Source organism: Orcinus orca, chromosome 10 (assembly GCF_937001465.1).
Source record: "Orcinus orca chromosome 10, mOrcOrc1.1, whole genome shotgun sequence".
NCBI classification, from domain to species: Eukaryota; Metazoa; Chordata; class Mammalia; order Artiodactyla; family Delphinidae; genus Orcinus; species Orcinus orca.
The window spans coordinates 40720794-40748756 of NC_064568.1; the positions used below are offsets into that span (position 1 = coordinate 40720794).

The 27963-nt window shown below is 51.0% G+C and overlaps 1 protein-coding gene across 7 annotated transcripts in view; it reads left to right on the forward strand.

Moving 5' to 3' along the window:
• CCDC12 (coiled-coil domain containing 12) overlaps positions 1-27963 on the forward strand; it is a 74881-nt gene that overhangs the window by 26358 nt on the left and 20560 nt on the right. For 5 of the 7 annotated variants that reach the window (XR_004479186.2, XR_007479867.1, XR_007479865.1 and 2 more), the window contains exons 2-7: positions 6277-6344; positions 16986-17065; positions 18377-18547; positions 18682-18743; positions 18989-19023; positions 20086-20162. Coding sequence is in view for 3 of the 7 variants with exons in the window: in XM_033413292.2 (XP_033269183.1) it covers positions 6277-6344; positions 16986-17065; positions 18377-18547; positions 18682-18743; positions 18989-19023; positions 20086-20162 (493 nt within the window). In the remaining 4 variants the exon portion in view is untranslated. Of the gene's footprint in view, positions 1-6276; positions 6345-16985; positions 17066-18376; positions 18548-18681; positions 18744-18988; positions 19024-20085; positions 20163-20259; positions 22278-27963 lie in introns of those variants that run through there. The other 2 variants (XM_033413293.2, XM_033413294.2) reach the window with 2 other exon arrangements.

The window sequence follows — 27963 nt, forward strand, 5'->3', positions numbered from 1 at the left end:
CTGAACAGAAGGGCTGTTTCCATGGACAGTACCCCAGGCATACTCAGAGCTAATGAGGCATGTTTGCCTGGGCACTGGAAAGTGTTTCTGTACCTGTGAGTTTCTGTTGGCTCTCCAGCTGCTTCAGTAATGGTCTCATGGTGGGAGGAACCTAGACCAGAAGTTGAAGTGTCTCTCGGTTAACCCCTTCCTGCCTCTTTTTCTTCTGGAAGGGAGAGCCCCAGGCAGCAGCTCCACTTCGGATGAGGGAGGGGCTTGTTCCTTGTCCCCTCAAAGCAAGCGCCCCTGCCTCGGCACATCTGCCCCTGATGGCACCCACCTGGCCCTCAGTTACTCTTAACCACCCTCCCCAGCGCACACGCACAAAGAACAGGTAGGGACAGGTCCAGGCTGGGAGTGGAGCATCTCACCTGGTTTCTAGTCTCCGTCCCCTCCCACCACTCACTCTCCAGGCTGCCAAAGTGCCTTTCCAAGCATCAGCCTCCGCCCACCCAGAGCACTGGAGGAAGACCCTGTCAGCCCCCCTCTACTCCTGACCCCCGCAGTCTTGGGTGGGCCAGCCACCTGGGTCTGCCCTACAGGTCTTATCAGTGCCCTTGCTCTGCTCTCATGTCTGCCAGGCAAGTACCATTCCCAGGAATGTTCTGCCTTCTTTAGCCACTTGGCAAGTCCCCATTTGACATTTAGAGTTGAGTTGAAAGGTAACCTCCTTCCCTGACAACACCTGTTCCTTGCCGATTCTCCAAGTATACAAAACATTGAATGAAGCTTTCCTCCTCACTCTTGGCACAGTTACCATTGTCTAAACCTGCTCCTTGAGCTCCTTGTGGGCAGGGTTCTTGTTTCCTTTATCCTTGTGTCTAAGGCAGACCCAGCACACAAAGGGGTCCAGGGGTACAAGGGAAGAGGGACCCTTGTCTTTGCCTGGGTGGGGAGGTCAGCAGGAGGAGGTGCAGCAGCCTCCCTTCTCCCCCTGCTTTTCTACATTTCTGGTGGTTAATTGAGCTACTTCTGGTAGTCGCCCTACATTCAGGCAGCAAGTATGGATTGATCTCCCCGCCCCCCATTTTGTATACCATCCAGAGGCAGGTGCATTCAGCTAGTGAGGGCTCCTTCTGAGAGGGGACTGAGGAGCAAACACGGAGTTAAAACACCAAGTCTTGGGACTTCCAGTGGTTAAGACTCCGTACTTCCACTGCTGGGGGCATGGATTCGATCCCTGGTCGGGGAACTAAGATCCTGCATGCCGCCTGGCGTGGCCAAAAAATTAAAAAAACAAAAACGAAAAAAAACACCAAGTCTGGACATGTCCCAAAATTGATAAATCTTCAGCTGGTCTAATAAGGAAAGAGAAGAAACACAAATTATCAATATCAGTGGGTATCACCACAGATCCTACAGACATTAAAAGGATAATAAGGGGGGCTTCCCTGGTGGTGCAGTGGTTAAGAATCCACCTGCCAATGGAGGGGACACAGGTTCGAGCCCTGGTCCGGGAAGATCCCACATGCTGCGGAGCAACTAAGCCCGTGTGCCACAACTACTGAGCCTGTGCTCTAGAGCCCACGAGCCACAACTGCTGAGCCCATGTGCCACAACTACTGAGCCTGTGTGCCTAGAGCCCGTGCTCTGCAACAAGAGAAGCCACCACAATGAGAAGTCCGCGCACTGTAACGAATAGTAGCCCCTGCTCACTGCAGCTAGGGAAAGCCCGCGCACAGCAACGAAGATCCAACGCAGCCAAAAATAAATAAATAAATTTTTAAAAAAAGGATAATAAGGGAATATTATAAGCGACTTTATGCCAGTAAATTCAGTATGAATGGATATTCCTTGAAAGACACGATATAATAAGACTGACTCAGGAGGAAATAGAAAATCTAATGAACCCCATACCTAAAACCTCACAAAGAAAACTTCAGGCCAAGATGAAATCTTGTCATATATTTAAAGAAGAAATAACACCAATCTTGCACAATGCTAATTTTATGAAACAGGTCGGTCAGGCTCTGTTTGGGGCAGAGCTGTTTTTGAGAGGCCCTGAAGTCCTGCCTCAGAGGCCCCTTCCTCCTGTGGGCTCTGAGGGAGGTGAGAGCAGGGGCAGGGCCTAGGTGTGGAAACCTGGGCCGGGGTCAGAAATGTGGGGTACCTCCAGTAACAGGCAGGCGGGCTGTGGGGAGGACCCCAGTCCAGGCCTTGGCTTTCCTGCTCTCCAGCCACCAGTGTTCTAAGAATTTGGCTCTTCTGGAGTTGGTGGAGAGAGTGGTAGTTAAGTTAGCACAGAGTTAATGAAGGTGATGTAGTCCAGGCTCATGGCTACGCCTACAAGAGCTCTAGGAAACGTCCCCACACTGAGAGGGACTTGGAAGGGACACGGAGGCCTGATGATGAGTAGGAATGACAACAGGCTTGTGTCTTGGGCCCAGAGGAGTGACAGAGCCTGTTGCCTGGGAACCTCAGAAGGCTGCCTTGAGGAGGTAGCCTTTGAGCTGGAGTCCAGAACTGGCCAGAGGGTGGGCTTTGTTCGGGGTAGTCAGAACGGACAGATCAGGATTTGGGACAGAGGGTCCGGTGTCAGAGTATTCTGGACAAGGCCAGTATGGATGGGCTACAGGGAGAGTGTTGAGGCCTTGGGAGGCTGCACCTTGAGGAGAATGCTGTTCCTCAGGGTATGGGGACCAATGAGAGCTTTGAGCAGAGGACACCCTCCGTCCATGTGGACGGATAAGGTGGAGAGAGATGTAGGGGAGATGGATTAGAAAGAGGAGGAGGGTGCAGCAGGCTGCTGTGTTCTCCAGAGTGTAGCGGGTAGCTGGCGGCAGGCAAGGGTGGGGGGAATAGCTGTGGGCTTGGCTGTGGTGGGGACCTATCAGGGTGGGACAGAACATGGGGTTGGAAGGAGGGAGAAAGGCGGGAGATTGGGGAAGGGTGTGTGTAGGCAGGGCTAGGCAGCGAGTTACATTTAAGGGTCTGGGGGTGGGTGAGATGTCTCTAGATTCCCTGGGATGCTGTGTACCTCGGGCCCTGCCTGCACTCCCATGGGTGTCCTCCAGGGCTTAGACCTAGGCCCAGGCTGGCTGTGACTGGTCTGAATGCACGTGGCCAAATCTGAACTGTGAGGGGAGCATGGGAGAGGTGACTGGGTTCAGAGCTGGTTTTAGAAACTAAGTGCCTCTCCTGTCTCCTTGGCAAAAATGCAAGAGTTCAGGAGGACCTTGATCCAGAACCCCAGCTACCACTGACAGATGCTGTGACCTTGGGACAATCTTTCCTTTCCGTGGCGGTCATTTGCCAGCTTCCCCCATGGGTTGATTTGAGGACTCGGAAGGCGGTCGTCCTGTGAGCCCTCCAGTTCTGAGGGCCTTCGAGTCAGTGCCTCCTACCACTGTCCCAAGCAGTGCAAGTCCTGCCTTGTGACCTAGGCCAGGGTTGCCCCAAAGCCATTTCCCTGCTCAGAGATGCTCACCGTGCTACCTGAGTTGCCTTTGAGTGGGCCGACTGGAGCGCGCCTCGTCCCTGCACTTACGTGGCCTGTTCATTTGTTCACCGGCTCCGGCTCCACGCACATATGGGTACCATTCTAGAGCCCCTGCTCTTGCACAACCTCCCAGGCTGGGGTCTTCCTTAACCTCAGCAGTCTGCACGGCCCACCAGACTGCGGGGCATGTTTTTAAAATGTCATTTAGATCATTGGGTGTTTTCTCATTAATGAATAACTTGGCCTTTGCCGAGACACTTGAGTGTCTCCGGGACCCCAGGAGGGTGGTGGCAGCTGCGCTGCTGAGTTTGCCCTTGCTCAGGGGCTGTGAACGTGCATGGTGTTTGCAAAGGAGTTGCTCCCAAAGGCTGTTTCCACAGTCCCCAACCTCTGCCTCCAGCTGGCCCAGGTTAACAGGGCCCTCATGGAAAGAAGCCTTCCTGTGGGCTTGCCCATCAGCCCACTTCGGGGGAAAGCTGAGCCTTTGCTGCTCTTCCACCTCTGTCCTTTCTCACCAAGGGGAGGTGTCTGCCACCTTCTTCCCCTGCTGCAGGACCTCTGGCCATCAGGGAGTCCACTGGCTGGCAATTAGGAAGGAGCTTTTAGTTCCTATGTCCTGGCTTCTGGCTTCCCATAATCACTAGCATTTGTCAGGGAGGGGTGCATGCAGCCTGGGAGCCATGTGGGGAGCCTTAACATGTTTCTCAGTTGAGAGTTTGTACGCCTGCTCCCCTTACCTCTTTGGCCATCACCAAACAAATGCTTCTGCCCCAGGGCCTCCCTGCCCAGCCCTTCAGCAGGCTCTTGGGAAAGGCCTCTGGTCCTTCCTCCAGCAGCTCTGCTCCCGTTGCCCTGGAACACTGGCCAGAGCCCTCTGTGATCGGCCCCACCCCTTGACAGCCTTACCTGAATTCACCTGCGCCCTGCCTGCTGCTCCAACCACCTGTGTGTTCTTCAGACCACACCCCGCCTTTGCTCAAGCTTGCTCCCCTCTGGGAGTGCCCTTCCTGTTCCTGTCTCCCCATCCTGTAACACCCAAATTCTGCCCACCCCTTAGTAGAAAGGTAGGAAGCCCCCTACCTACCCCACAGACCCATGTTGACCTCACTCATGTAGCTGTTGTGGTTCCTGCTGCCTCATCCCCAGGAGACTGAGCCGCCCTGGGTTGAGAGAGCCAGGGGAACATCTTGCTCTATTCACATCACAGAAACCTTTCTCTCGTCCAGGACTCCGAGCCTGGTTTGGGTGGTCTCCTTGCCCATAGGTGTGTGGCCAACAAATGGCGCAGTCTGGTGGTTTCCAGGGTCTCCACGATGAGCACTGGCAGGAAGTGACTCATAATGCAAATGCCACTCTCGGGGAGGCCGTTGTCAGTGACAGAAACAAATCTCTAGGAGAGGTGGTACAAGGAGCTATTTTACTTACAATTTATATGTTCTTTTCTCCATTGCAGCAGGTCCCCCATGGCAGGGGCTTCCAAGTGTCTCCTCGGAACATGCTCCAGCAAGTCAAAGGCAGGTCATGGCCAGTTATCAGGGGCACATTGATCCCCTCTGGAGGGCCAGCCTGGCACGCAGGGAGACCCCGGGCAGGGCTCTGTCCCAGATTTTCTCAGGACAGACACTGGGGTCGTGGGCGCATGCGAGAGCACACCCAGTGCACGCCCTCCATGTTCGTTTGTCTGCAGGCAGGTCTGATCCAACTGCAGTGGTCACATGGTAAGGAAGAAAGCCCAGGAAGGTGTTTCCTGCTGCAGGTGGAAGCAGCATGGGGGTGTCCTTCTGCTGGGCCCTCGGCACACCTGAGAGCAAGCACACTCTGTCAGGGTTGAGAGGAACATGGCTTCTCTAGACTTACAAAGAGGTGGGGAAGGGGGAAGAGGAAGATAACCACATTTAGAAATTTTTCCCATGGAAACTTCAAACTAATTCCCCTTCCCTCCGTCCCCCTGAATGCATTGCAGGAGTGAACCTGTTACAAGCCTGGTCCTAATTCGAGTTATGCTGCTCCTAAAGGGAACCAAATAGGTGTTTCTGGAGAGGCCTCTGGCCTGGAAGGCAGGGGGTGGCGGTCAGGAGACCTGAGCTTTTGTGCTGCTCTGCTTGCTGGTGACTCTCCCGACACATGAGGGTGGCTGGTGGCCTGCCAGTGTGGGCCCTCGGCGGCACTGACCAGCATCATCTCTCACCACCTAAGACCTTCCAGCTCTTCCTGCTAGTGTTCTCTGAGGGCCACCCTGGTCTGGGCCTGGGCTGGGATCATGGTTTTGTTTTGTTTTGTTAATTTATTTATTTATTTTTGGCTGCATTGGGTCCTTGTTGCTGTGCCTGGGCTTTCTCTAGTTGCAGCAAGTGGGTGCTACTCTTCGTTGCGGTGCGCGGGCTTCACATTGCGGTGGCTTCTTTTGTTGCAGAGCACGGGCTCTAGGCGCGTGGGCTCAGTAGTTGTGGCGCGTGGGCTTCAGCAGTTGTGGTTCGTGGGCTCAGTAGTTGTGGTGCACAGGCTTAGTTGCTCCGCGGCATGTGGGATCTTCCCGGACCAGGGCTTGAACCCGTGTCCCCTGCATTGGCAGGCAGATTCTCAACCACTGCGCCACTGGGGAAGCCCAGGGTCATGGGTTTTAAATTCTGCTCAGGGAGTTGAGGGGTGGGAATTGTGGCTCCAGCATTGTGCCCCGTCGGTTGCAGCAGGCATGTGCCCCACTTGGAGGCTGGAATGCGAAGCTGGTCCTGGCCAGGCTGTCTAGCTCCTGGAAGGAGTGTTAATTTGAGCAGCTCGTTTTCTCCCTTCCTTTGCAGGACAAGGAAGATGGGGAGCCAAAGACCAAGCAGCTCAGAGAAGGGGAGGAGGAAGGCGAGAAGCACAGGTAATGCCTCACACGCAGCTCTCTGCCCTGCGCTCTCCTCCAGTACCTGTTGGCTTCCACATCCTCCCAACTCTGCGTTCAGTCTCTACCCCGTTGCTTCCTCTCCACCCCATGGCTGCCTTGTTCAGAGAGGACAATCTTACAGTTGGAACCTTCTCTGCACCCTTTCCCCCACTGGCTATCTGACTCTTAGCCACCAGCCTTTTATTCCAGACCCTCATGTCCCCTCACTCTTCTCTGAAAACACTTTGGGTGACATGGTTCTACAGCACCTGCAGAATCAGGTCCAGACTCTCCCTGGTGTGTGAAGCTCTGTCTGAGCCAGCAGCCTGGGTGCCTGCTCACTTCGGGGAGTAGATCTTGATGCCCTGAGAAAGCTTATCTCAGTGGGCTGTGCTTTGAGGGGGTGCAGCAGGTGGGGAGGGGTGTTCCCCAGAGGAAGCTGGACCAGCACTCGGAAGCAGGCCTTCCTGACGCCACAGCCTGCTGTTTCCTTCACCAGTGTGACTGGAACCCTCCCCAGGTGCAGGCCCCTCATCCCTGCCTTCTTATTCAGGAGCTGATCTCAGACGAGATGGGGCTTTTTCAAGTCCACAGGGGCGCGTGTGTGTCTATGCACGTGTGACTTAACACTTTACAAAGTGTGTTCACGCCTTCCTCACAGCAGCCCTGCAGGGTCCTTGCCATCTCCCTTGTTATCACAGAAGGCGACAGCTCTGTGCTAAGAGGCTGGTGATGCTCAGTGGTGGTGCAGGGACCCTTGTCACCCTAGCACTGGGCTCTGGGGTGTCTTGTTGGACCTTGGCCCCCCCCCCCAGCACAGCACGCGGCCCTCTCTGGTGACAGAGATGAAGGCCAGGTCATTGCTCTTTTGCCAAGTGACTGCAGACTTGGGCGCTTGGGGGTGGGTCTGTGGTAACTGCTCAGAGACTCTTTGGTTTTCTTCTGGTTTGTCCTTAGGTTTTTGATTACTGACTGGAGCCTTGAGTCATTTTGCAGATTCAGTTGTCTAACCAGATACAGTGCGGGGCCAGGGGTTGTGGCTGAGGAAATGGGAAAATCCAGCAGGATTGGAGGCAGGCACCCCAGGACCTCACCCCTCACCAGCCATGCTGGAGAATCACCCACCTTCCTCTCTGCCCATGCTCTTACCCATCTGTCCAAGGAGACCTATTTAGAATCGTGGCTGTTTTAGTTCCTTTGGCTTTCCTTATAGGTTTTAGAATCAGCTTGTTAATATCTATTTTTAAAGCTTGCTGAAGGTGACTGAGAGTAAAGAGTGACAGAGGAGGACAATGATGTGTTGTGGAAACCAGGAGAGGAGGGGGGGTGGCTTTCTGGAGACGATGCCCTTCCCTTCATCCTAACCCATTCCTTAGTGGCCCTGTGCATGGGTATTTCAAGGAGTGTGGAAGGGATGGACCGTCTCATGTCAGTTCCTCTTAAAATTTCAGAACGTAGGCATCATTCAAGTGTACGTGTTTGTATTGTTGCCTACTTATTTAAAATAAACTAATACAAAAAAGAAAAAAATAAATAAAAAGTTTGCTAGAGTTTTGATTGGTATTACATGGAATCTACAGATCAGAATACCTTTAAACATTTTTTTATTACTCTCTTCAGGATAAATCCTACCGTATTCCCCTACAACCAAATCCCCATTGAGTGGGAGTTGGTCCCCCGAAGGTCGACTAGCGTAGGCCAGGCTCTGTGGGAAGGAAAGACGAGTTCCCACCTCCAGAAGGACCCCTGCTTCTCCTCTGGGCTGGATCTGCCCTCTCCCAGCCAACCTTCCCTCTTGGTTAATTGCACGGGCGCCCATGACTCATCTCTAACACAGCCCCCTCCTTGCCGCCTAGGTAAGATGTGATATGGCAGCCCTGGAAACCTGGCCACAAAAAGGGGCATTTATCTCAGTTGCTGTTGTTTTTTGTAAGCCCTCAGTCACTTCCTCCTGATGGCAAGTTGGCTAGTGTATGCCGTGGAGGTATGTCTAGGGTAGGGTTTGTGGCCAACAGTCGTGGCCACCCTACCAGGTGGGAGGAGAGGGCCGGTGTTGCACACTCTGTTGGGCATGGAGCGGGGGAGCGTGTCTTAAGTGCCTGAACAAGCAAGCCCCAAACCCTCAGCTCCCACAGCCGTCACCTCCCCTTGGCTTAGGATTGAGGTCTGCACCCAGCCAGAGCTGTCACCATTCAGGGACACCCTGGGTGAGTGTCACGTACTGGAGAAGGAACTAGGCCACGAACCTTCCTTCCTCGGGGATGGAAAACCGGTTCTCCAACTCCATATGGAGAAAGGTCCCACCTCAGCTGAGGCCCGGCCCAGCCTTGTCCCAGTGCCCAAGCCCTTTAGGCTGACAAATGCCAGGCCTTCTCGCATCTGCCGGTTGGGTCCCCAGGATGGTGGCTTTGCACCAGGACGTGCTTGCAGACCCATGACGTCAGCTTGATTCGGCAGATATTGCTGAGCTCTCGCGGTGATGCTCAGAGCGGCCCCTGCCCCCACTTGCTGAGTTACCTCACTCCCGCTCCAGGCCGGAATGTCGTGGCCCTGGATAGAGGGGCTGGACTGTGGCTCCGTGACTCGTGCTGAGGCAGCAGCACAGAGACCTGCGGCCGCCCTGTTTTTCCTGATCCTGTTGCTCGGGACTATGCGCAGGAATGTGGAAGAGTGAATCAAGAGAGAACTGGTATAAGGGATGTGGTGTCGTGGGAAGCCGACTCGATGTGTGACCGGGCCAGGTGCTTCCCTTCGTGTAGGGGGAGAGTGGGAGCACGGCTGGGGCCTTTCTACATGGAAGACAGTCTTCGTCTTGTATGTTGTGATCTCCAGTGCCTCGAAAGTCCTTCTCATTAAACCTGTTCTGGGGGAACGTTGTGATCCACCATGAGTGAGGAAACCACAGTTCACACAAGTGAAGTGACTCGTCTAAGATTCCCCAGCTGAGAGGGAGGGGACCGGCACTGGGACCCCTCCTCCATCCCTGTCTGGTGTGCAGGCAGGGTGGAGAACAGCTGAGCTCATCCAGCTGTCATGTCACAGATGGGGAAACGGAGCCCTTCCCATCCTCTGCATGCGAGCTCCCGGGCAGGCCAGGCCTGGTTCCGTTGCACCACCTTCACTCTCAGTGCAGTGGCCTTTGTCCCATGTGTCCTCTTGGCTGGGGCTCTAGGGGTGGGCATCAGGGCTGCCGACAGCTGTGCGGTGGAGAGTGTTTCTCTTGGGCAGCCTGCAGCCTGCATTCTGCAGCCCAGGACGGCCCCCAGAGTGGTCTGAGGGATAGATTGGGCCCCAGGAGAGTGGGGGGCAGTGAACTGTGCAGGCTCTGGGCCCTGCCACCACCTGGGCCCCGACAGCCAGTGTGGCCACTTCAGTTCTCATCTTGTGGGCCCTTTGGGATTCAACTTAGCTGCCATAAACCTTTACTCCACGCCTCTTTTTAAATTTAAATTGATATTCAAAGTACTTAAAGATTTTTTCAATTGTTGGAAATTTAGTAAATTCTATTAGCCTGTATCTGTGAATATCCTTCTGTTTTGTAACCTTTTCACATACTGTATCTTTTTTGTTGTTGTTGGTGGTGGTGGTTTTTTTTTTTTTTTTTTGCGATACGCGGGCCTCTCACTGTTGTGGCCTCTCCCGCCGTGGAGCACAGGGTCCGGACGCGCAGGCTCAGCGGCCATGGCTCACGGGCCCAGCCGCTCCGTGGCATGTGGGATCCTCCCAGACCAGGGCACGAACCCGTGTCCCCTGCATCGGCAGGCAGACTCTCAACCACTGCGCCACCAGGGAAGCCCCACATACCATATCTTGATCATCTTTTGATAAACATGCTTCTATAAAATTCTCAATGGCTGCTTAGTATTTCTTTGAGAGTGCCATAATTAATTTTTCAGTCCTTGAGTTTTGGCATATCAGCTGTTTCTACTTCTTTAAGTGCCCATCAGCTATGCATTTTCAGGTGGATTGGGGGCAAAGCTCAGCCTGTAAATTTATTTATTTATTTACTTAAAAATTTATTTAATTTAATTTATTTATTGTTTTTGGCTGCATTGGGTCTTCGTTGCGGCGTATGGGCTTTTCTCTGATTGTGGTGAGCGGGGGCTACTCTTAGTTGCGGTACACGGGCTTCTGATTGTGGTGGCTTCTCTTGTTGCAGAGCACAGGCTCTAGGCGCACGGGCTCAGTAGTTGTGGCCTGTGGGCTCTAGAGTGCAGGCTCAGTAGTTGTGGTGCACGGGCTTAGTTGCTCCACAGCATGTGGGATCTTCCGGGACCAGGGCTTGAACCCGTGTCCCCTGCATTGGCAGGCGGATTCCCAACCACTGTGCCACCAGGGAAGCCCCTCAGCCTGTAAATTTAGAGAAGCTGGGCTGGGCTCTGTGGAGTCTTGGGTGGGAATAGGTGCAGACCATGTGGCTCAGATGCGATGGCAGCTTCAGCTGGGCAGGGGCCTGTCTGAACTAGCTCTTGGCACATTCAAAATAACCAAGTGAAAAATCACTCTTAGATAATCATTGTCAACTTTTAAATTAATTAATTAATTAATTTTAGTTTTGACTGCATTGGGTCTTTGTTGCTGCGCGCGGGCTTTCTCTAGTTGCGGCGAGCCGGGGCTACTCCTCGTTATGGTGTGCGGGCTTCTCATCGCGGTGGCTTCTCTTCATTGCGGAGCACGGGCTCTAGGCCTGTGGGCTTCAGTAGTTGTGGCACATGGGCTCAGTAGTTGTGGCTCATGGGCTCTAGAGCGCAGGCTCAGTAGTTGTGGCACACGGGCTTAGTTGCTCCATGGCATGTGGGATCTTCCCAGACCAGGACTCAAACCCCTGTCCCCTGCACTGTCAAGTGGATTCTTAACCACTGCGCCACCAGGGAAGTCCCTCATTGTCAACGTTTGGTTGTTGTTTTCTGTCTGTTAAATTTCTGTTATATGTTCAGAACAATCCTTTGCAGACATTATTTTCAGTGGTTATATAATGATCCATGTAATGTCTGGGTGTATCTTTATGTATTTTATATATATTTTATTTTATTTTTTGAGTATGTAAAGGATTCATGATTCATAATGCAAAAGGTGTTAAAAGACACACAGGGGAAAAAAAATCTTCCTTCACTCCCAACCTCCTAGTTGCAAGACCACCTTGAGGGCCAGCTGCTTGGCTCCTTTCAGAGGTGGACTGTGCACAGATATTCAAATATGCTGATATATATCCCCCCAACCCCCCACATACACATGCTTGTTGTTACACACGTGATAGCACACTATACTGCCATACTACTGTTCCTCACCTCGCTCATGTCAATTTGACAGTACATCTTGACATTCATTGCACAGAAATTCATAAAAAGCATCTTCCTTGCCCCTTTGGTCATGTGGCGTTCTATTGTTCCTATGGGCCAAAGGGCACATAAGCAGGGTTTGCATGATGCACTCTCCCCGCTAGGAGAGGGTTGGCTCCAGGAGGGGGCTCTTAATGTCTGTGTCCTCCAGAGCACCGTAGCACAGGACTCCCCTGTTTTGCAGCCTTAGACCGGGGGAGTCTGAAAGGCTCCTGGTTCTTCTCTGGCCTGGCTCTCTCCACCATCTGCCTTTGGCTCCTGGAGAGCTGGGGATCGGCTCACATTTCCTCAGTGTCTGGGCATTGCCTGGCGTAGGAAGAGCCCGTGCATTTGGAATCTGTCTTCTTTCCTTATCCAGAAGATTTCAGTCCAGGTCCATTTCACACCTAGTGCTGAGCAGAAAGGGCTGTGGATATAAGCAGTAAGATAAGAAGCCAGGCTCCTGGACTTACCAGTAACAATGCCAAGTTCATGGAGATCAGACATACTGGAGAGGCAGGTAGTAGGCTGTTCTTTGGCTGGGCCTCAACTGCTGGGGTATGTCCTGGCCAGCCCTGCCACTTGATGTGCAATGTGCAGAAACAGGCGCGTCCCTGCCACCCTGTGGGCCACACGAGGACCACTTTCGATCTGCTTGCGCAGTATTTTGAGAAGGCTTGGTAGGCCATGCGGGCTGGGCATGGCCCAGCCATGGGCTGCTGGGCTGCTCATTCCCACCTGCACTCAAGGGTTACTCTCTGGGCTTTGGAGGGTTGACCGTCCCATTTTGGGACAGTCTGCCATGTTCCCCTCCTAGCAGTTAGAGAGCTCTCAGGGTTTAGGAAGGGGCTTCTGGGGCAGCAGTGTGGAGTGGGAAGGTAGCACTCCTGGGCAATTTGACCTTTGCTCTGCAGGACACCACTCTGTGCAGTGTTGATGTCCACATTCTGTGTCACCCACAGCCTCATGAGAAATGATACCTTTGATTTCCATATGGAAGCCAATGAAAGCATGACACTTTCCATCCTGTCTCAAAAGCTTCAAAGCTGGATTTGAACCCAGGTCACACTGTTGGAAGGCCAAGGCTCTTGTACCCTCTCACCCGAGCAGCTTCCTTGTTCTAAAATGGGGATAGCAGAACCAGTGTTTGGCTCTAGTGGCCTCCAGAAGGGTGAATTCCAGATGCCAGTGCTGCCTGATGAGTGCAGTCACATCCCACCCAGTCTCCAAGAGCTGTGACAGTTCCAGTCACTGCAGGGGGAAGCCCCCAGGATGGCAGCCTGGGCCCACCTCGTGACCCTCTTGTCTTACCGTTCGTTTCTTGGCTTTCCTGTTGTGTCTCAAGTCCGGTCTTCTTTTGGATTTTTTGTTTTTAATCTTTCCATGTCCTTCCTGTTATCTTGCTAATAATATACTCCTTTCCCTTATAGAGGTTTCCACAGCGATACAACATACATCCTTAACTTATCAAAGTCTAATAACAAGTCACATTTTACCATTTCCCATACAGTGCCACAACCTCAGAACACTTTAAGGCCATTTGCCTCTCTTCCTGTCTTCTGTACTGTTGTTGCTATATTTGAAATCCCACAAGTCATTATTACTGTTTATACAGTCAATATTCATTTAAATTTACCCACGTATTTACTCTTTCATGCTTCTCAAGGAATGCATTTCATTCCTTCCTGAGTTCCATGCTTCCATATGAGATCATTTTCCTTCAGTCTAAAGCATTCCCTTTAGTATTTCTTAAAGAACAGATCCTCTGATGACTAATCTTCCCAATTTTTCTTTATCTGGAAAAGTCTTTCTTTGAAGGCTGTTTAACCTAGCTTTATAATTCTGGTGTGGCATTTTATTTACTTTTGGCCCTTCCCATGTATCTCTCCATTGTCTTACGATTTTCATGGCTTCTGTTGAAAAATCAGCTGTCATTTTCAGTTTCTCCTTTGAAGTTTGGGTGTCTTTGTCCAATTTAAGAATTTGTCTTTGGTGTTAAGTAGTTTGACAGTGATTTGCCTAGTTATGCTTTTCTTTGGAGTTCATAGAGTTTCTTTAATCTATGGCTTGATGTTTTTAATTAATTCTGTAAATTTTTCACTCATTATCTCTTTAAATATTGGTTTGCGGACTCTAATTACATGTATGTTAGATCTTTCCACCATGTTCCATATGTTTCTTAAGTTATTTTCTATATTTTTCAACTTTTTTACTTCTGTCCCTCAGCCTGGATATTTTCTGGCTTATCTTACAGTTCACTAATCCTTTCTTTAGCAGTATCCACACTGCTGTTGAACCCATTTATTGATTTATTAATTTTGATTCTATTTTCACTTGTAGAATTTCCATTTGATTGATTTTTACAGTTTCCGAAATTCAGATCTCTGCTAAAATTCTTTTTTTTTTTTTTTTTTTTTTTTTTTGCTGTACGCGGGCCTCTCACTGTTGTGGCCTCTCCCGTTGCGGACTCTCAACCACTGCGCCACCAGGGAAGCCCTCTGCTAAAATTCTCAATCTTGTGGTATACCTTCCTGAACTTTTAATAATTTCAATTAATGCACATTTCATTTCTGATACTATATTCCAGTATCTAGGTCTCCTGTGAGTGCATTTCTGTTATCTTTATTTTTTTCTCTTGGCTTTGATTGAATTCTGGATACTGCATATGAAAAGTTCCAGAGATGATTTGGGATTTTGAATAGTTTATTTTCCCCCAGAAGGAGTTTATTCCAGCTTTTGGCAGACATGGATACCCTGACCTACCCTTTCAGGACTGATGAAGAGGCTTCCTCTCACTGAACACAAATTTTTGTCTCTTCAGCCTCATGAGATCGCAGGAAGCTCTGCTTGGTCTCTCGGCTTTTCAGCTTCTGCTTGTAAAAAGACAAGTGCTTTAAGGGGAAAGAAATGCCCAAAGCCAGGCTCACCTTGTTGCACTTCCCTTCTTTCTGTGATTGCAGCCCCTCAGGTCCTTGTTGCCGTGGTAATTCACCAACACACAGATTTTTTTTTTTTTTTTCACACAGATTTTTTTAAGCTTGCAGAAGGAGGGAATTAAACCTTGTTCCTTTGTTAGAAAGGCCAGGCCCCAGAGCAGAACCCAGTGCCCCATGACCTCTCCAGAAACTTTTGCCATTTGGTGGTAAATAGGGGTGGGGTGGGAGGAGCAGTTAATTGGACATTAGTGAGGGTCAGTCTCTTCATTATCTCTCAACAGACTGAACCAGGGAAGGACTTGAACCTAGCTTGACAGAGCTCGACACACCCAGCATAGCCTTCTTGTTTACAGATGTGAAAATCGGAGCCCAGCCTGGGGCACTTCCACAGTGACTGGGACCCAGGTGTTCTTGAGTGCTTGAGCAGTGCTCAGCTCTAGGGCAGAACAGGGGACAGTGGCCGGCGGGGCTACCGGGGGTGCTGGGGGTGGTTGCTGTGCAGCCAGCCCACCAGATGCTGCTGCTCTTTCCTGTTGCTTCTGGCCTCTCTGTGTCTCCTGCTGTGTCCTCCCTCATTCCGGCTAGTCTTCTGAAGCAGGGCAGCAGGGGGTGCTGGAGGTGTGGGTGCTTGTGGTTACTGCTATGAGCTCTGGGTACAGCTGCCACCAGACTCTCCTCTCTCTGATCTCTTACAAGACCCTGGAGCCAGTTTCTGAGAGTGACAGTTTTTTTTTTATTCTCACGAATCCCCACAGTTTTCTTCCCACACCCAGTTTCTCTTCCACTTTTCTCCCCACCCTGTTACAAACGAAAGTCAGTGTACCGATCATGCCCCACTTTCTCTCCCAGTGCCTTAGTGACGTGGCATTTACCTCCAGGCATTAGGGGATGGTGTCCCTGCTCCTTAGAGGAGGTAGACCCTGGGAGTAGGCAGCAGGCTTCCTCCACACAGGCCATGCTGGTACTACTCCCAGGCACACAGGTTTAGCCAAGCCCCAGGACTGCAGGCCCTGGGGGCCCTGGCAGAGGGCAAGGGGGCAGGTGAAGCTGGTGAATAGGGGACTGATTTGGTGTCAGAAAAACCCCAAGTTGAGACCACTGTCACTTGCTAACTGTGTAGCCACAGACACCTCCTGCCTCCCTTCTGGAAAAGCTTGCTTGCCCAGGGGCTGGAGAAATCAGCCACACATTTCCCTGGCACAGACAGAGGGTTCCATAGATGACAGACCACAGGAGGCCTCCTGTTGAGAAAATGTTCCCAGGATTTCTGAGGCGCCAGCAGCCCTGAGAGGGCTCAGAAGAGGTAGTGGGGAAGAAAGAGGACCCACATCCCAGTCCCATCTGGCTAACCGGTTGGGGAGGCCACTTCTGCCTCCCGCAGGGCCTAGATGGTCTGTCCTAGTGTCTCTGTCTTGCCTTTATTAAGCAGCAGCCCCCAGGAACTCTCTCTTTGCTACCCTGTGGAGTTAGCCAAGGGCCCATCCTGCGGGCAGGCTGCTGTGTGTGGGAGTCGGGGTTTGATGAGCTGCTGAGCCAGGGAGGCCTCCAGTGAGCACTTGGTACAGCCAGCCCTGCCCGAGGAGACTGCAATAAGAGGAAAACAACACCACGGTCGCTGGTCAATCCTAGTGTGCCATTCTGGCTCCTTGTGGCCGCTACCCCTTCGTGGAGGAGGTCGTGGGATCTGCTCTGGTAGATTTAAAAAACCCCTTGCAGGGGCGAGGTATGTGAACTTCTCATGGCTGTCCAGGTGCATTGTGGCTTTCCCAGCCTTGCACACTGTCATGCCTGTTCCCTCAGCCCTTGCTGGCCAGCACACCAGACCCTTGCCACCAGTAGCTGAGGCTCCAGGGAACGAAGGCTCTGAGGAGCAGGTGGGGCTTGGGGAACCAGTGGGTGACCACTGGCTTCCTCTTTTAGGAGTAGCTCTGGCCCTGGCTTGGAGTCACAGCTTGCCTTGTCTCAGATGCTGCGACCACTGCTGTATGACCCTATAAAAATGGTGCAGTCTCTTTGACCCCCAGTTCCCGTAACTGTCAAATGGAGATAATGCTGGAGAAGACATCCAGTGAATGCTCTCTGTACACCCCTGACCCCAGCTCTTGATGAGAACCTACAGTGCAGGTGGGGCTTTGGGAGAGCACCCGGCCCGGCTGCTAACTGGAAGGTGAGGAGGCTGAGGCTCGGAGAAGGGAGCCAATCACAGTGAAGCTTCTGTTCCTGTGCTGTCCCCCTTCACCAGGTCATCTCCAGAGAGACCAGAGGAAAGTCCAGGAAGTAGCCAGCTCCTATGGCTTCATCACATGCCAACCTGCAACCTGTATAAGGGGAATGAGACTGTGTTATACCTTACTTTCTCTCTGCTTGTTCTCTCTGCCCTTTAGGGAACTCAGGCTGCGGAACTATGTCCCAGAGGATGAGGACCTGAAGAAGAGAAGGGTGCCCCAGGCCAAGCCAATCGCAGGTAGGTGGGCTGCATCTCCACCTCTGTTCCATGGCACTGTTGGTTGCCTCCACCTTGGCAGGTGTCACCGTCTCTTGGAGAATAACTGACAGTGCCGGGGCTGGAAGTTGGGCCTCCAGGACCCTCCGTCACCATCTCGTGGCAGATGCACAACTAGAAGCAGTCTGGGCACTGAAGCGGCCTGTTGTGCCTGCTCTGCCCTGCTCACGCCCTGCCTTGGAGGCTTTCCCGGGGCCTGTGAGGGAAGTGGCCACATCCCCTCAGAGGACCTCTCCGGGCTGAGAAGTGGAAGTGGCCCTGGGGCCCTTGGACAGCAGGGGCAGGGTGATGGGTGCTGCGGGCCCTTGGAGGGTCAGAGTGAGAGACGCTGAAGACGGGCTGACCATCCAGGTGCTTGGAGAGTAGTGGGCAGGCAGACACCCGCCCAGCTTGGGGCGTGGCAGTGCCAGAGCACAAAGGATGGGCAGAGGTGTTCTCACTGGTGGGATGAAGGGCCTGGCCCGGAGGCTGCCCAGTCACACCACGGTGTGGGGAGCTGCACAGCAGCCGGAGCATCTGGCCAGCTGCAGCCTGTCCAGAGCCATCCACGCTGGAGATGCTGGGGTGCTTCCTATCATGCAGATCCCTGGCCCTGGCCGTGTTTTTTATTCTTTGTTTTTATCAATTTTTAATTATAGTAATAAACTAATAGATACATTTATCTTATAAAAGAGTAAAGTGTTGCACATTCAGCCACACTCCAGTCTGCCTCCCCATCTCCTTCGGCCCTGAGATGCACACACTTCCCAGGTGATCTGCTTCATGGTTTGGGCCTTGCCGTGGTGAGGCAGTGGCATGGTGGGGAGAGTAAGGCAGGACAGAGGACAGGGACGGGGAGCTGGTCCCATGTCTCAGGGTCAGCACTTGTGGCTGGAGGGAGGTGAGGCAGGGCAGAAGGGCCATGAGGAGACCCGGGACAATGGTGAGGGGGGTTAGAGGAAGCCCATGGAGCCCAAATCTGTTGTTCTTGACATCTGTCCCCACAGGGTCAGGGCCCTCCTGATCAGGCCACCCAGAGGCCCGTTGTGCTGTTGGCAGCTGGGTGGAGCCGGGAGGTACACGTGGGCAGGACTCCTCAAGGTGGCTGCCCCGCTGGTCTTGGGAGCACAGATCTAAGAGTGGGATGGGAAGAAATGCCACCTGTGCCCTGGCCATTCCCAGGGCACGTCCTCAGAGCCCAGGAGCCCCAGGAAGGTATGGGAAAAGCCAGTCCTCAAGGCCCTTCCCAAAACCATACTTTGGATATATCCAGGCAACTGTCTCATTTCCCAGCTGGGGATCCTGGGACTAAGAGAAGCACCGATGCTTCCTGGCTAGAGGTCTTGGCTCCATCTACTCTAGCTGGCTGCCGCCTGCTGGCCCTCCTTCATCCCCGGATTGCCTTCGTCCTGAGAAACCCAAGCCCTTCCTCCAGAGCTGCCTTTGCAGGATCTTCACCTCTAGGTAGTTAGGGGCCAAGGGGAGAGGCGGGGCAAGAAAGCCCAGACTCTCCCAGGGACCTGCGGCTGCAGTTTGCCTATCTGGGAGAGTGGTGGCTCCTTTCCGACCTGCCTCCGTTGTTGTCTTGCGCCCTCTAGTGGAAGAGAAGGTGAAGGAGCAGCTGGAGGCCGCCAAGCCAGAGCCCATCATTGAGGAAGTGGTGAGTGCCTGGGGGTGTCCCCATCCTCCCTTGCTCCTTCTGTGGGTCCTTTTCTCCTTCCCACCTGCTCTCTTCACACATCCTTCCTTCTCGTCACTTCTTTATTCCCTTTCTACCTCCCTGTTTCCCCTCAGCCCCCTCCTTCCTCCTCCCTTTTCTCCCCTTTTCCTACCTCTGTCCCCTGTCTTCTACTTCCCTTGGGGCTAAGCCCTTCCAGCCCTGACTTGTGTCTCCTCCCTCCCCAGGACCTGGCCAACCTCGCACCCCGGAAGCCTGATTGGTGAGTGTTGCCCATGTAGGACCAGTGCAGACTGACTGGGACACTCTTGGTGCTAGGCATGGGCTCCGGCTGGGCCTTTCCCAGCCTCGCAACGGGAGGCAGGCAGTGTAGACATACTGCCTGAATTATTATGTTCAGATTATTAATGTCTGAAGTAAGTGCCGAGAAGGACGTGAGTGGAGAATGAGAGGGACATGACGGGGAATGACACCTAAGGGTGGGGAGGGGCTCGGGCAGAGGGGGCTCAGCAGTCCCCTCCAAACGTCCCTTCTGAAAGGATGAGGGCCCGCCCCACCTCAGAGAGCTCCATTTGAACAAGGCTGACTGTTGCCCTCAGGGAGCCATAGGGTAGAGGCCAGACGGTGGGAAGGGCAGATGAAGGTTTCTGTGCCAGTTCTGCCACCAGCTAGCCTGTTTTCCTTTGGCCTCAGCTCCCTCTGAAGTGAAATGGGGATGCTCATCCTTCATGGTGCCCCTTCGACTGGGCAGAGAAAGAGGGCGAGAGAGGGCCGTGTGTTCGCTTTACCTTGGTCCAGAGGTACCAGCCATTTCCCTCTCACTTGCAATTCTGTGTCAAGTACGGCACTAGCTGAAGGTGTTCTGATATGATGAAACAAAAGCATGGGGCGCGTGTCCTTGGAAACCCAGATCCAGGGGGAATAGGCTGTGTGTGCACTTCTGGAAGCTCCTGGTGGTGAGGGTGAACGTGTGGTCGAAGGAGGAGCAGGACCCCCAGCGGGCCAGGGCAAGTCACTCCCTGATGGAGACCAAGGGGAACAGACAAAGAGAGGACCCTAAGAACCATCTGCCTTGTACACCTTGACTCGGTCCTCTGTGTTGGGTGGGTCTGTGGTGCCAGTCCCTGCCTCACTGGGACTGGCAAGGTTGGCTGGTGCTGGGTTTTGGAGGACACAGAAAGAGAGAGGGGAGGAGCATCCTGACCTCAGGCACCTGAGTGTGATTCCTGATGCCGGAGGGGCTGTGGGAGGGGAAGGCCCCAAGGCCACACCAGGCCAGCCTTCAGCCTCCGGCCTCCTCCCACCTCCCACCTCCCTGCTCCAGGGACCTCAAGAGAGATGTAGCCAAGAAGCTGGAGAAGCTAGAAAAGCGGACCCAGAGGGCCATCGCCGAGCTGATCCGTAAGTGCGGGGCCTGGTAAGGCAGCGTTCCCTGCCCTCTGGGTGGTGGCGCAAACACACGGCCCCTCTCCACTCCTCCTGTCTGCCACCCTTCCAGGTGAGAGGCTGAAGGGCCAGGAGGACAACCTGGCCTCTGCAGTGGCGGCCACCACCACCGAACAAGAGGCTGGTGACTCCGACTGAGGCACGCCCTATCCCCTCGCCGCCCGCCTTTCAGGCCTGTTCTATAGGAGGATGGTCTTGGGCAAGGGTCAGGGCTGGGCTTGCCATCACCTCCAGTTTGGCCTCAGAACAGTGACTCCCTGCCTAGCAGTCTGAACCCCACCCCTCCCCATGCTGTGAGGTCGGCTCCTTGTCTCCTGAGTGGTCCCCAGCGTGCTGAGTTGGGGCAGAGCCAGCAACAACTCTGTGGGCTTGCTGTATCTCTACATATATATGTTATTTTGAATTTTTTTAATGTCTGGAAATAGAAACAAGCAGACCCCTGTGTATGGCAGAAACCTCCTGAATATTTGGGATACTCTGGGTTTGGGCCCCAAGACAGGGCAGCTGCAGAGGTGATGTTTAATATGAGTAAGCCCTGTGTTGGGCTGAACATGTTGAGGCTGGAGGGGTGGAGAAGGCCCAGGCCTGACCTTCTGGGTCCAGGTTTCTGGTCCAGTCCTTGGTCAGCGGTGATCATCTCAAAATCCTTGGGTGACAGAGATAGGCCTTACAGTAGTTTGTGGGATACCTTGGAGAGGCTCCCACTCTGGTCCTCTGTGGACGCCCTCGCAGTGAGAAGGAAGCGACTGGGCCCATGAAGGGGGTGAGCTGTGCCTTGGCAAAGCCTCGACTCTGGGCCACTACAGATTCGGGGCCCCTGGCACTGCTCATTCACATTCCACCCACAGCCCCAGCAGCCCATCTCCCCACTTCACCGGCCAGAGCTAGACGCTGGCTTCCCTGGCACAGGGCACCCGTATGGGGGAGGGTGGCCCATTCTGCTGAAGACTGGGGTATTGTAGCCTGGGTTTCGGGGGTGGTCTTGGACCCTGGGTCCCCAAGGTCCTGGCTTCAGGACCATGAGCCTCCTCTGTGGAGCTGACTCTCCAGAATGACCGGCTGGCCACAAGTCTGACTCCAGGTACCTGTGACCATTTAGAGTTTCATCTCCTCCAGGATGATCACACTCTTAAGTTTCCTTCATGGTTTCCCCTTGAGCCTCCCGCCCCTGCCCTGAGTCATCCCAGTGTGTTCCTCCCTCTGTGCCAGCTTCTAGGAACACAATGGCCCAGCTCTGGTAGACGGTGCTGAGGACTCAGGCGGTAGAGGTGGAGGGAGTGTGTGCACACGGACTGTCACTCATACAATAAAGTAAATGGTTTAACTTAAAATTATGCAACTCCTCTAAGAAGATAGTTCTTGGGAAGGGAGCAGAAACTGGCAGCTATGAGTAAGGGCTGAAGTGGTAGGTGGCTGACTGCTGTGGTGAGCAGTGAGACAAGGCCAGGACTGATTCCCACAATGGACAGGGATCAGACATGCCCCACAGGTGTCAGGACTGGAGCCAGGCTCTCTCTGCATAGCCAGGGTCTAGAGCTGGGCTTCCCTTCCTAGGAATAAAGGGTGAAAAGATGCCCCCACCTCCTGGGATTGCAGTTGGAAGCAGGATGTTTGTCTGTGGCAGTGTAGGACTCAGACACCTGTGACTGGCAACTAGGCTCCCACTCAGCACCAGAGTAAGGATATCCCCACTGTATGAGAGCCCAGAGAGTTAATGAAAGGTTTGCTTCTGCATTTGCAGCCCTGTGTGCCCTATAGAACAACGGCCCTGCAGGGAGAGAGAAAAGCAAAAACTATCACCCATGAGGGACACTCAAAAATTATAAAATGCATGAGAAAATCCAGTGCCATAAAGAATGGCCAGCAGCCCAACAAGTGGGAGAATTTCTACTTGAAGAAAGTAAAACGATAATATCCTAACAGGCTTTAAAATGAGCATTTGTTTTATCACCAGTGAGATCAAAGAGGGACTTTCTGATCTCACACAACTCAAGAACAGGGATTTGGTATAAGAAACAACTGATTAGAAATCTTGGAAATAAAGAATGTTTATTTATTTATTTTTTTAAATTTATTTATTTATTTATTTTTGGCTGCGTTGGGTCTTCGTTGCTGCGTGCGGGCTTTCTCTCGTTGCGGAGAGCGGGGGCTACTCTTCGTTGTGGTGCACGTGCTTCTTATTGCGGTGGCTTCTCGTGTTGCGAAGCACAGGGCCTAGAGTGCGTGGGCTTCAGTAGTTGTGCCACGTGGGCTCAGTAGTTGTGGCTTGCTGGCTCTATAGCGCAGACACAGTAGTTGTGGCGCACGGGCTTAGTTGCTCCGCGACTTGTGGCATCTTCCCGGACCAGGGCTTGAACCCGTGTTCCCTGCATTGGCAGGTGGATTCTTAACTGCTGAGCCATCAGGGAAGCCCAAGAATGTTTATTAAAGTAAGAAACTCACTGGAGGAGCTAAATGATTACTTATAGTCAAAGAAGGGATTAATTGGAAGTAAAGTTGAAGATCCAAAAGGTGGCAGAGAGAGAGAAGGAGAGAGAGGGGATAGGTTGAGAGCCCTGACGTACTGGTAGCTGTCCTTTAGCTGATAGGAATTCGTTTGGGAAAAGAAAACTGGAGAAAAAAGGTACTTGAAGAAGGAGTAGCAATCACTTCTGTTTCTGGCATCTCGGTAGGATGGTTGCCTGAAGTGATCTTCCCTTGGAAAACAGCTAAAAATACTAGGTAAATAAATATTGACAAATGCTTTTTAAATGCATCAATGATCTGGCAAGAAAGTATGGAATACTCAGGCCAAAAGGTAAGAGAAGTGGCAGAATGCTGAAGCCTGACCTTTGCCCTGGAGGTATATGACAAGCCAGGTGAAATCGAGCCTTGGTTTTGGAGGCCCTCAGTGCCTGGTGGGGCCCCAAAGGGCAGCACCCTCTGTAAACTAATAATCAGTCTGTACTCTTGACATCCCAAGGGGAGCTTGAACCCTGCCAATTACTGGAGTAGAATAAAGTCTCCCTTGAGAACTGAGGCAGCCCTCCCTCATGTGGGTTTGCACACGGGAAACCTCAGGTCAAGATTTACAGTGGTCCCAGAATGTGGTGGTCTCAGACACTTGATAGAAGGAAATGCAGATCCGACCTGAATGAATCTTTATTCATCTGAGTCCTCAAAGAATCCCCACCAATAAAGTTCCAAGAAAGAGGAATAGCTTACAGAAAAGTTCACGAGATATACTAGGCAACAAAGCACTCAGAGCAAAGGACATCAGAAAGAACATGGTAGCATGAGAGTTGCAAAGACTTCAGACATTAGAATTATCAGTCAGATAATTTCAATGTTTAAAAATGATTTAAGAACTAAAAGAGAAGCTTGAAAACCAGAATAGATTTGCAGAAGAACCAAAGTGATGCTCTAGAAGTAAAAATTATTATAGCAATTTAAAACCTTGTATCTGTGAATTAGAGCCAAAGAGACAATTTGTGAATAGGAAGCTAGATCTGAAGAGGTTATCCAGAATGCAGCCAGCGTGATAAACAGATCAGTAGTGTAAACAAGAGGCTAAGAGATATGAAGGATAGAGTGAGAAGATCCAACTTGTGGTTGGAGTTCCAGGGGGAAAAAAAGGCAAAAATGGGGCAAAGGTCTTTTTTTTTTTACATGACTGAACTTTTCAAAATCACCAGTCCACAGGTTCAAGGTCAGCAGTTCTCAAGCTGGGCAACCAAAAGACATCTGCAGTCAAATGTTCTGTCTCTTGTTATGGGTGGTGACTCATTAGGTATGTTCACTTTACAAATATTCATTGAGCTGTACATATACGTTTTGTGCACTTTTTGTATGTTCATTACAGCTCAATAAGCAAGTTTGCCTCAAGTTTTTTCACACTTTGTATTAATTATAAATTGCTGCATACAAATTACCCCAAATCTCTGTGGCTTAAAACAACAAATCATTATTTTCTGACAGTTTCTGTGGATCAGGAATTCAGGAGTGGCTTAGCTGAGTAGTTCTAGTTTGGGGTCTCTTTGAAGTAGCCGTCAAGATGTCCTCCAGGGCAGCAGGCAACGCAAGGCTGGGGCTGGAGGATCTGCTTTAGGACCGTTTCCACTCCCAGCGCTCACAGGAATGCATAGAGGAGCATTACGCACCCACAGTTCTTGCCGCGTGCACCTCTCCATAAGGCTTGCATGAGTGTTCACGTGTGGTAGAGGCTGGCTTTCCCCAGAATGAGTGATCCCAGAGAGGAAGCACGAGGAAGCTTTAGGGTCTTTTATGACCAGGTCTTGGAAGTGATATTCTGCCACAGTCTGTTTGTTAGAAGCAAGTCACTGCGTCCAGCCCACGCTCAAAGGGAGAAGAAAGGGAGAAGAATTAGGTTCCACCTCGAGGTGGAGTCTGAGAATTTGCGGACGTGTTTAAAAACCAGTACATACGTGAACACATTGTAATAAATTGTCAGAACGAAAAGACCAAGAAACAATCTTAAAATTAGAGATTATATTTTCTTTCAAAGAGCAAGCCCACAGCAAATGTCTCAAACACAGCCGGTGTTAACTGGAATGGTACCATCTGGCATCAGTGTTAACTGGACAAAAGGTAATTGTCAACTTGAAATTCTATACCCAGAGAAAATATGTTACAAGTACAAAATATTTTTAGACAAACAAGATCAGAGGTTTTGTCACCAGCAGACTTTTTAAAAAAAAATCTATCTTGAGGTAATGAAAATATTCTAAAGTGGATTATGGTGATGGTTGTACAAGTCTGTGAATATGCTAAAAGCCATTGGATTGTACCTTTAAATGGGTGAATTGTATGAGGTATATATTATATCTCAATAAAGCTGTTTTTTTAAAAAAGAAATAAGCATTCTCCTTAAAAAAAAAAAAAAAAAAACTGAATGTCTTTTTTTGAATGAATGTCTTCAGACTGAATCCCAGATGGAAAATCTGAGATCGTAAGAAGGAATGAAGAGAAAGAAAGTGTAAATTTAAGTAGACGTTAACCTTATAAAACAAATATGTGTTGTGAAGTAAAAGTAAAACAAGGGCTAGGGTACATAACAACAATAATAGTAAGTCCTGAGGTGATCGGTGATTGGAATTACAGCCATCTACCAAGCTCACTCAGGAAGAGAGCAAAGACTCTGGTATACAGACAGGCTGACATTTCTAGGATAACGCTAAAAATAGAAATAGAGTGATAGAATGTACCCCTTCTTTTTTTCTTTTTTTTTTTTGCTTCACCATGCAGCATGTGGAATCTTAGTTCCCTGACCAGGGATCAAACCCCTCCCCCCTGCATTGGGAGCGCAGAGTACTAACCTCTGGACCGCCAGGGAAGTCCCTAGTACCTCTTCCAAAGAAATTAAGAAAAAAAAAATGGACTGAGAAAAATAAATTATCCAAAAGAAGGCAAAGAGAGAAAAAGGTGGGACAGATAAATCCAAATATGTCATTAATTACTATTAATGTACCTGTTCGCTTTTTTTAAAAAAAACTCTTGTCTGATGTCATTTAAAAAAAGAAACCTAAACCCAGTCTTTCAAACAGATTGAAAGGGATTAGAAAAGCTCTGTCATGCTCAAAATCAACAGAAGGAAGCTCAGCTAGCTGGGGTGATGCCAGACAAGGGAGACTTTCAGACAGAAGGGTTACTAGCTACCCTGGTGTGCTGTGGAGCAGCGGGCCTCCCACCTGCCACATGTGGGAATGCTGGTTGGTAAGACCACTTTTGCAAAAGTTGAACTGGTGCACAGCCAGTGACCAGCAATTCCACTATTAGTGTCCTAGAGCACTGTTGCACGAGAATACTGGGAGACAGGGACAGGAACCCTAATAGAAGCAATGTTCATAATAGCACACATACACACAGTAAAACACAATGAGTTATTGTTTTGACAGTGGAATACTCTATAGCAAGGAAATGAGCTATAGCCCCGTGTAAGATTGTGGATACATCTCAGAAGAAGCAAGTCAGACTTCCCTGGTGGCGCAGTGGTTAAGAATCCACCTGCCAATGCATGGGACACGGGTTCGAGCCCTGGTCCCAGAAGATACCACATGCCACGGAGCAACTAAGCCCGTGTGCCACAACTACTGAGCCTGCGCTCTAGAGCCCACGCTCCACAACAAGAGAAGCTACCGCAGTGAGATGCCCACACACCACAACGAAGAGTAGCCCCCGCTCGCCACAACTAGAGAAAGCCCGCACGCAGCAACGAAGACCCAACGCAGCCAAAAATAAATAATTTTTTTTTTTTTTAAAAGAAGCAGGTCACAGAAGAAAAGAAGTATGAGACATTTGTGTGATGTTCCAACACAGGCAGAGTAGAACAATACACTCTCTAAGGATACACACATGGGTGGTAAAGTCGGCACAGAAGAGCAAAGGCAATGATCCTCATCATCAGGCTTGTGGTTAGCTCTGGGAAGGGGCCCTCTGAGGTGTTGATAATGTTCTTCTTCTTGGCTTAAGGGGTGGGAATTCATTTTATTCTTTATCCATTCATTTTCTCCATTTTTTTTTTGGCTGTATATACTGTATTTCACACAATTTTAAAAGAAATTTCCAGAATCCACAACCTAAATTACTCGATGAGTATGAAGTAGAATTTTTTTAATGGCTACATCTGCAGTTTCACTACAATGGTCAAGATTAGAACATTGAGGGGAAAGAGGAAAATCCAACAAGCTACAGGAGGGGAAAAAAAACAACAACGGAAAGTTTGCCTACTAATGAATGAGTTCCACTTTTCATCAGTCAATGGTAGATAGTAGAAGACAAATTTTTCCTAAGTGCTGAGGAAACATAAATGTCAGTCTGCTCAATAATAAATAATAAGGGCAAGATAGACATTTTCAGGCTTATGACACTAAGTGTTTACTCTGCACTGATCTTTGCTGAAAGAACTACTAAAGGATGCTCTGTAGCAGGAGGAGGAGGGAGGGGGCAGGGAGAAGGATATGGGAATCAGGATGACATTTGGCAGATGCTCACCTACAGGATTTTAAGGAGGGGTTTTTTCTTGTGTTATGTCTAAGGTGGTACAGTGACTCCTTGAGACCACGAAGGACGTGAGTCCCTTCTGTGTCCTCAGCTGCTGTCCTTAACTCTCTTGGAGGCCTTCACCCCCCCCCAACCGACCTCCCAGGTTTGAGCTACAGGCAGGAGGGGGAAGGGCAAAGGGCAAGCCAGCTGAAGAAACCATGACTTCAAGCCCTGTCCCCCATGCTTTCCTTCACATCTGATCAGCCATTACTGTGTCAGATCCAACCCTAACTGCAGACATGTGGGGAGTAAGGGTATTTTAAGCTGGGCACATTGCCACCATGATTGAAATTGAGGTTCCATGAGAAAGGAAGAAGGGTAGAAAGAGTACCGGGAAGGCAGCCAGCAGTGCCTGCCACAGGATGCAGGAAGAAGTGGTGAGCAAAGAAAGTGGTAAACATTGCAGAAATCAGTAACTGACTAACAAGAAATAAAGACTGACGAAGAAAGAGGAGACAGGGACTTCCCTGGTGGTGCAGTGGTTAAGAATCCTCCTGCCAATGCAGGGGACATGGGTTCAATCCCTGGTCCAGGAAGATCCCACATGCTATGGAGCAACTAAGCCTGTGCGCCACAACTACTGAGCCCATGCTCTAGCGCCCACGAGCCACAACTACTGAGCCCACGTGCCACAACTACTGAAGCCCACACGCCTAGAGCCTGTGCTCCACAACAAGAGAAGCCACCGCAATGAGAAGCCCGTGCACCGCAATGA